General features: G+C 31.5%; 1 protein-coding gene across 1 annotated transcript; it reads left to right on the top strand.

Annotated features, from left to right (window-relative positions):
• The first annotated feature begins 3775 nt into the window (after positions 1-3775).
• Positions 3776-4699, top strand: LOC136980317 (uncharacterized). The gene is made up of 4 exons (XM_067276409.1): positions 3776-3933; positions 3994-4062; positions 4134-4223; positions 4509-4699. The coding sequence occupies exons 1-4, from the start codon at positions 3835-3837 to the stop codon at positions 4629-4631; spliced, it is 381 nt and encodes a 126-aa protein (XP_067132510.1). The 5' UTR covers positions 3776-3834; the 3' UTR covers positions 4632-4699.
• Positions 4700-9541: the final 4842 nt, after the last annotated feature.

Here is a 9541-nt window from a genome sequence, read left to right as displayed (position 1 = left end):
CTAATAACTTGTGACGTTAAACACTGGACGGCCTGCCGGCGGCTTCCCTCCCGGAGGAATCCTTCGGGGGCACGAACAGTCGGACGCCACCTAGTGGAAAACACTAAAATGGCGTAGAATGCATTGTGAAAGGCAAGAAATGGTAAATATCATAACTTTCTTATTTTTGGTCTCCGGTACAAAAGTAGGGTATCGTTGAACTCGTTCAGATGTGTACTCAAAATCCCGAAATCCATAGTACAGCCATTTTTTTAAAAGCTGTAATTTATATTTTCGGTTTCTGGTTCAAGCGAATCAAAAGGATTTCTTTCTCATATGCAAACAATAAAGGAATTTTAATAACGTAGACTTTTATATATGTCAATTATACATTACTAGTAGATGAGCCCGGCGTTGCTCGGGCAAAAAATAACAGCAAACACAATTACAATTGTCTAAAGTAATATTATAGTATTTGATTTATAATTACAAAGGTTATCTTACATAAGAGTTTATCACACCCAGTGCCAAATCTAACACATTTAAAAAATTCTTTACATTGTGCACAGTAGAATACAGTACAATAAAGAATTTAAAAATGTCTTAGATTAGTTACTCGGTATGATAAGCCCTTACGTAAGATAACCTTCGTAGTTATATAAATCAAATACTATAATATAACAGACATCAAAACGAAAACCGTATAAAGAGTTTGGTTATTTCAGCCTACCAATGTCATGTTTGTGTCAATACTTGGATGGTAAGAATGGCACAATATCATTGGTCAAGTAGACACCAATTGAAAATACGATATTTTAATTTTTTTTTAAGATATCATATTTTTTCCTAACGTTAACACTGAGAAATTGTGCCATTGACAGCCGAATATCAAACGTTAATCTTCCAACAAATCGAATTTGGCTGAAAACGGACCAAATATTTAAACTCGGCACCCTGGAAAACTGCATAAAACATTTTGTGCATGCCGGTAACCTCGTATTATGTAATTTTCCTATTAGAATGTTATCATACCGTTTGTAAGATAGAAAGAAGGGTCTGTTGCAGAAGGGGATTCGACCAAAAGTAGTCGTTGACCTCATCCTGGAAGACAGGATGGTCTACGACTACTAATTAATACTGGTCTGCTATTAATATTTGAAAAGTGATCCGTGTTGAATAGGTTGTGATGTCCTCGCACGTGATCGAAGTTGCAATTTTAACGTCCGAAAGATTTCATATGCAAATTGTTTAAATAAAAATAATGTTGTCAAAATGCGATAATAATTGCTTTTATGTGATGATAAAGTGCTGAAATTTGGTAACAGATTTTATAAACTACATGGGAAGTATGTTCTCGTAAATATCGCGTTTATAGAAAAATTATTCGGTTGCAGTTTGAAAAATCTGTAGACATTTAAATTTACACTGTCCTCCCTCTGACTCTGCCCTCTGAGCACTTTTAGCAAGCCCATTATGGGTTTGGCCAGGCCCAAAATGGAGCAGTCAGGTGGTGAGGGATGGAACCGATATTAACAATATGAGAGATTTGTTATACATTAGAAAACTTATGATTTGTGTAGTATCAGATCACATTATTTTGTAGTAGGCCTAAATTACTTAATTAAAATGAAAGTTTAACAGATGAATTAATAAGATGAATAAACATTCAAATATTAAGATACAAAGCCACGTGTATAGAGTGTAATTAAATTAAATGCTTTAGATAAACAAATGATTTAGGCATTTACGATAATAAAATATTTTTCGACTTATCCAGAAAAGAGCAAATAACAATACAATTTAATGTATCAATTTAATGATTAATGTTTTCTCATATGACATAAAATGATGATAAAATTATTATTAAGCAATTTACTTGGAAGCATTCAATTCTTGAACGAATGCTTTCACGTAAGTTAGACGAATTATTCTGGTTTATTATCAAGAACACTGTAGACCTTACACGTCGTTTCTCAGAAATGCAAAAGTTAATATAAATGGTTTTGATTTTATAGAAATTTCATAACAAAATGTCGGAAGTAATTTGTTCTGCTCCATTAAATTTTGGCTTGGAGGTGTAAGACAATGCAACGCACGGCGATCTGACAAGGAAAGATCACTCCCGGGAGGATGACCTACTTAGGTATTATATACATTAGGGATGGCCAACACGTAGACCGCGGTCGACCGGTCGACCGCAGAGGTTTTGAAAGTAGCCCGCGAAGCTAAAGTTGAACAATTTGCTTTCACTTAAATTAATGTTTAAAAATCTTAATTTGATAATTTATTCTTACAATAATAGACTGTCTATGCAACGTACCCATACTGTTTGTATTTATCCCGATGAACAATGCAAATGAATGTTAACTTTTAAATTAATTGTAGTCGCAGCGCATATAAATGGCAATCGCAAAAAAATGGCGCAAAATCATGTGTCAGACAGTAACGTGACAGCCCCTGGCTTCAATCCACTTGTTACTCCTTGTTTGTGCACTTGTATTTACTTTAAATTTTAGTTTTTTTTTTATTCATTCATACAGCGAACAGAAGCAGGTATGTTAGTTTATTAATTATTGTTTTAAATGTTGTTAATATTTAGCCCTATTATTTTAGAATGAATAAACCAAGTACAGTCCGGAAAAAAATAAAAACTTATCATTATTTATTTATCATTATTAAATATTTATTAAAATATCTATGAAAAATCCTAAAATTGTTTGCCCATATTCATAGTCGCCCGCAGACTATATTTTACCGAAAAAGTAGCCCCTAAGGGATAAAAGTTTGTCCACACCTGATATACATGATGAAAACATAGCAAAGTCTACGTGGCCAGGTTCCTGAAGATTCACGAACACGTATAACGATTTTCAGTGGTTTTATTCAATTGGCCAGTGATGTGCGAACAGAAATTTGAACAATCTTCATATTATGAGAGTTAAACAAATAATTTAAAATTACAATAAAATATTTTAGCAATTACTATTTGCTTATTTTCCGAGTTTCTGGAATCTCTAGCAATGCAATTTATCGAAATGTCTGCTACTGCTTACACTGAACGCCACGTTTGTCCTTCACATATCACGAATCCATTACTTTCCGCTGTTAAAGTATTTGGAGTAGACTTGTTCCGTCAGTGCTGTCATCTAAATGCCTATTCAACAACTTTCCTTTGGTATGCTCGAATTATAGAAGTATTTTTATGGTACATTGTCATTCATTTAACATTAATTACCACAATGGATTCGGTTTATTGTGGCGAAATCATTTCTTTGTTCCACACATACGGAAAACAGCAATTTTTGTAATATTAATCATATCGATGTACGTTGCTTATCAATTCAGCGTCACGAAGAGAAAGAAAATTGTCGCTTCACTTTCCTGAAAGCAGTTACGGGGGAGAAGACCAATTAGAAATGGAAATGGAATCAGCACCTAATTAAAATACTTGCACTATTTTATTTCACTATGATAACAATTTCTTTACTGTTATTCACTGTTTGGTATTCCCATTTACTTACAAATTCCGAGTGAAATGGAAGCATTCTATTGTACGCTATCTCTGTCAATATGGGCCTTTTACTGTGTCGGACAGATAGGTTCGGTTATCGCCATAGCCGTCACGATTTTCGTAATTCTGGGAAAAAGATATGTCGTGATGACGTGTCAATTGGCGGAAAGAAAAAACGACGACGCTTCGTTAAATTCGTTTTTGGAAAGTTTCATATACAAGCATCTTGAAATACAAAGTTTTTCATCTTTCTCAATAATCAATGGGATGTTGTTCTTCCGGCGATCTATGCTCATTTTATCTACGTGACAGGATTTGTATTGTACGGCGCCATATTTGTGGATATGGTACCAGTATTAAGAAATGCCACAATAATTATAGCCGTGATTCTCTTAATCGGATGTATTGCAGTCTCTAGGGCATTATCGATTCTAACTTCAATTGTAAGTATTTTGTATTATCGTAATAATTAGCATTTATAAACGTGATTGACTTTATTTCAGATGTACGATAATTACATTTCTGTGAGAAGATTCTCTTCTAGTAATCTGCCTTTGGAATATAAATTTAAAGTAAGAAAATATTTAAAAAAACATAAATATAATAATGTTATTAACAAAAATATGTTTTGTTCTTAACACAGATTATCGATTTTATGAAAAAATTTGGCGGAAGACCTTTCGGAATATGTGTAAATGGATTCTTTTTTGTCAAGAAAAATTTTGTAATCTATGTTTTCATCATGTATATCAGGTGTGGACAAACTTTTATCCCTTAGGGGCTACTTTTTCGGTAAAATATAGTCTGCGGGCGACTATGAATATGGGCAAACAATTTTAGGATTTTTCAAATTTTTCATAGATATTTTAATAAATAATTAATAATGATAAATAAATAATGATAAGTTTTTATTTTTTTCCGGACTGTACTTGGTTTATTTATTCTAAAATTTTGTGATATCTATTATGATGTAATAGAAATGAATAAATGTCATAATAATATCGTAATTAATTTACAGGTGGTGAGTGGTCTTTATTCGGTGTTGTCATCCGTAATTCAGTTAACCGGTGTTCTTGGACAGAAAAGATGTTTATCAAGAAGCAAACAATTCGATGTATCAACAAATATGACAGTCCATTAACTGTACTCTTTCATATTAACAGAATTTGATTGTCGAAACGTATTGCATTTTCAGAGATTCATTAGAACTTTTTGTTGACTCATGATCTAATTACGTTGGCATCAAAACTCAATTTCTTCTTATTACTTTAAAAAATATAAAGGAAAATTGTGGTTAATGCATTGGCTAAAGTTGCCATTAGATATCATTAATTAAATATAGTCGAAATTGAAGAAGTTTGATATGTTAGAAATTTTCAGAAAAGATTATTTATTAGATTGTCACACAAAGTTAATTACTGCAGGTTGTCTTTAGTTGTACTGCACCTTGTAGCAGAGAAATATTCCACATTATTTGTTCTATATGTTTTATGTTAACGAAAGGTTATAAATAAATCTATTTGATCCTTGTAACATCGTATCTGATCATTTGTTATTTTCAATACGTAGAACTTTCTTCATATAAAACATTCACTGTGTTGGTTGTTTCAAATTCGTTAATCAATAAGCTATGTGTTAATTCGTGTTCAAATTTTTTGTCTAGTTATTGGTATTTCGGTCAGACGGCCGAGTGGTCAGCTTACGACACTGGAAAATGTGGGATCGAATCCGTATTGGTCTTAAAATCCCAGTAAGTTTTTGAAGGATAGTGTGATTATGAGGGGTCCGTCTCTCACCACTATGCTATCTCACTGTGGACATGATAGAAGTCATAATGAGCTTAGTAAAGGCCTAACTTAAAACGGGCGAAAAGAGTTAAAAGGAATATCGTAATCCTTACAATAAAAATGTAAATAACGATTATATATGAACCTGAAAAGTAAATGTAATATAAAATCCAAATCTTATCCCTTTAATGTTTTACACATAAAAGTCACAAATACTGCCTATTTTAAGCATCACTTCGCCACCTGCGTGTTTTAATTTAAGAAGTATGATAGAATTAATATATAGAAATAGGCTACTCCGTGTTCTTTTCTTGTAGTGATTACTTCCCTTTCCCTCTATTCTTAAGCAAGTAGGCAGTTTTCTGTGATGTATAGTATTAAAGCTTGCACAGGTCACAGATAAAATTTTATATTATATTAGCAAAGATCTCTATATCTGGAATGCTGCATTACCCCCGAAAACAATATTTTGCTTTGTCTCTAATCCCGCTACTTACTAATAGCCGAGTAAATAATTGAATTGGACACTGCAACCATTAAACGTGTGTAGTTTTCCGGATCTCTTCCCGTGACTAATAGTTAAATAAAAACCATTTGAACCATGGAAAATAAAGACTTTTGACAGGTCGCCATGTATTGTCTTATTAAGTTAATCCAACTCATACCCCTAATTACATCACTGAATACTAAATAAACAGATATTTTAATTTAAATTTTATTTTTAATTATAGTGTTAGTTTAGATTTCAGTTTCCATGTATAAACCAAAGTTCTAATTATTATTATATTATTATTTTTAGTTTTAATTAACTGGTTACCTAGTTAAATTTGTAATAAAACCCTTTTTTGTGGCATTAGAATACACATGTTAGGAGAGGAACTGTCTGTTTTTTTTATTTTTTTTATAAACAAATTGCATAAGAAATGACATGAATAACACAATATTAATTTCTTTTGCACAGTTTATTAATATTAGTTTTGACAAATAAAACAACTAAATATTCGAAAACTTAAAATAAAACTTAACACAGAAAATGATAATGAAAGATTATTTCATTTTTGATCTTTTGTTTAACTTATATATAATTTAAAATTTAATCATAAAGATAAACTGCAAATTGTTGGTACTGTACTTATAAATATCGATGATTTACGATACCTACATAAGACTCTGCCCTCTGAGCACTTTTAGCAAGCCCATTATGGGTTTGGCCAGGCCCAAAATGGAGCAGTCAGGTGGTGAGGGATGGAACCGATATTAACAATATGAGAGATTTGTTATACATTAGAAAACTTATGATTTGTGTAGTATCAGATCACATTATTTTGTAGTAGGCCTAAATTACTTAATTAAAATGAAAGTTTAACAGATGAATTAATAAGATGAATAAACATTCAAATATTAAGATACAAAGCCACGTGTATAGAGTGTAATTAAATTAAATGCTTTAGATAAACAAATGATTTAGGCATTTACGATAATAAAATATTTTTCGACTTATCCAGAAAAGAGCAAATAACAATACAATTTAATGTATCAATTTAATGATTAATGTTTTCTCATATGACATAAAATGATGATAAAATTATTATTAAGCAATTTACTTGGAAGCATTCAATTCTTGAACGAATGCTTTCACGTAAGTTAGACGAATTATTCTGGTTTATTATCAAGAACACTGTAGACCTTACACGTCGTTTCTCAGAAATGCAAAAGTTAATATAAATGGTTTTGATTTTATAGAAATTTCATAACAAAATGTCGGAAGTAATTTGTTCTGCTCCATTAAATTTTGGCTTGGAGGTGTAAGACAATGCAACGCACGGCGATCTGACAAGGAAAGATCACTCCCGGGAGAATTACCTACTTAGGTATTATATACCTGAAGTAAACAGCAAAGTCTACGTGGCCAGGTTCCTGAAGATTCACGAACACGTATAACGATTTTCAGTGGTTTTATTCAATTGGCCAGTGATGTGCGAACAGAAATTTGAACAATCTTCATATTATGAGAGTTAAACAAATAATTTAAAATTACAATAAAATATTTTAGCAATTACTATTTGCTTATTTTCCGAGTTTCTGGAATCTCTAGCAATGCAATTTATCGAAATGTCTGCTACTGCTTACACTGAACGCCACGTCTTGTCCTTCACATATCACGAATCCATTACTTTCCGCTGTTAAAGTATTTGGAGTAGACTTGTTCCGTCCGTGCTGTCATCTAAATGCCTATTCAACAACTTTCCTTTGGTATGCTAGAATTATAGAAATATTTCTATGGTACATTGCCATTCATTTAACATTAATTACCACAATGGATTCTGTTTATTGTGGTGAAATCACTTATTTATTCCACACATACGGAAAACAGTCAATTTTTGTAATATTAATCATATCGATGTACGTTGCTTATCAATTCAGCGTCACGAAGAGAAAAAAACTGTCGCTTCACTCTCCTGAAAGCAGTTACAAGGGAGAAGACCAATTGGAAATGGAAATAGAGTCAGGCCTAATTAAAATACTTGCACTATTTTATTTCACTATAACTACAATTTTTTTACTGTTATTCATTGTTTGGTATTCCCATTTACTTACAAATTCCGATGAAATGGAAGCATTCTATCGTACGCTATCTCTGTCAATATGGGCCTTTTACTGTGTCGGACAGATAGGTTCGGTTATCGCCATAGCCGTCACGATTTTCGTAATTCTGGGAAAAAGATATGTCGTGATGACGTGTCAATTGGCGGAAAGAAAAAACGACGACGCTTCGTTAAATTCGTTTTTGGAAAGTTTCATATACAGGCACCTAGAAATACAAAGTTTGTTCATCTTTCTCAATAATAAATGAAATGTTGTTCTTCCGGCGATCTATGCTTTTTTCATTTACGTGACAGGATTTATATTGAATGGCGCCATATTTGTGGATAAGGTACCAATTTTAAGAAATGCCACAATAATCATAGTCGTCATTCTTTTCATCGCATGTATTACAGTCTCTAAGGCATTATCGATACTAACTTCAATTGTAAGTATTTTGTATTATCGTAATAATAAGCGTTTATAAACGTGTTTTCGTGTTTATTTAAGATGTACAATAATTACATTTCTGTGAGAAAATTCTCTTCTAGTAATCTGCCTTTGGAATATAAATTTAAAGTAAGAATATATTTAAAAAAACATAAATATAATAATGTTATTAACGAAATATGTTTTGTCTTGAACACAGATTATCGATTTTATAAAAAAAATTTGGCGTAAGATCTTTCGGAATATGTGTAAGTGGATGGATTTTTTTTTTCGCATGTACAGCTGCGTTCAGTAAAACAATGCTGTAAGACTTCTTGTTTACAAATATAAACGAAGTCTGTTTTACTGATTTGTGTAATATTAATCAACAATTTTATACATCTTTTCATAAAGTATATTTTTAATTATTAAAAAATGACAAAAAGATTAATTTTCACAGTAGGGATGGGTTTTATAAAACATTGTAATGTAAACCTTAAATATTGAATAAATTTGACATCACAACTGACGCATTCGTTGTGACGTTAACAAATGCATCGCTGATGACACAAAGAATTACGAATTCTCTACAGAGTATTTGAAACTGTCTATTTCTAAACGTTGGTCGCCATGTTGAAGAAAAAATTTTTGGGCGAAAATCTGGTTTTTCTTCGGTGAATTACAATGCTTTTTCTTAACAGATTGTTTAGGAACGTCTCAGGAGTATAATTTTTATCTTTTGATTTATAGGAAATAATAAGAATTCAAAGGCAATAGAATATTTAATTAAAACATAATTACAAATTTAGATTTCAATTTTCATTACATATATAAAATTTTAATCAACGTCTTCAATTTAAGGCTAATTCAATGTTATTTAGTCAACTAATACCGAACGAATATTTTGTATTTATTTAAATCGTTGAACGTACATTCTAAATGCTGTTTCGTAACATGAAATATAGTTACAGAATGCCTTTTCATTTCATGTCAACAACAATTAGAAGTTTAAAACATTTTTGAATAGAAAAAGCATTACATACTAAGACCATTTGACGCATAACCATTTAGAATTAAAGTCGTTCTAAGATTAACAGAACGAAGCTGTTTACAACATTTGCAAAGGCTAAAAATAATTATATACAGAATACTTTAAACAATATTAATACTAATATGGAATTGCTTTGTTATGCGGGATTCGTAGGGGCCTACCACTCTCCCATATTGTCCTATGCGTTGCTCACAACAAAAA

This window comes from Centruroides vittatus, unplaced genomic scaffold (assembly GCF_030686945.1).
Source record: "Centruroides vittatus isolate TY-2023 unplaced genomic scaffold, ASM3068694v2 contig_693, whole genome shotgun sequence".
Classification (NCBI taxonomy): Eukaryota; Metazoa; Arthropoda; class Arachnida; order Scorpiones; family Buthidae; genus Centruroides; species Centruroides vittatus.
The sequence above is the reverse complement of the archived record's forward strand: the minus strand, read 5'-3'. Positions and strand labels throughout refer to the sequence as shown.

What these genes read in the sequence shown, in the direction of transcription:
- LOC136980317 (XM_067276409.1), top strand. Translation starts at nt 3,835, where the DNA reads ATGGTACCAGTATTAAGAAATGCCACAATAATTATAGCCGTGATTCTC. An exon ending in TATCGATTCTAACTTCAATT is followed by an intron (nt 3,934 to 3,993) that starts GTAAGTATTTTG and finishes ACTTTATTTCAG; the next exon opens with ATGTACGATAATTACATTTC. An exon ending in AGAAAAATTTTGTAATCTAT is followed by an intron (nt 4,224 to 4,508) that starts GTTTTCATCATG and finishes ATTAATTTACAG; the next exon opens with GTGGTGAGTGGTCTTTATTC.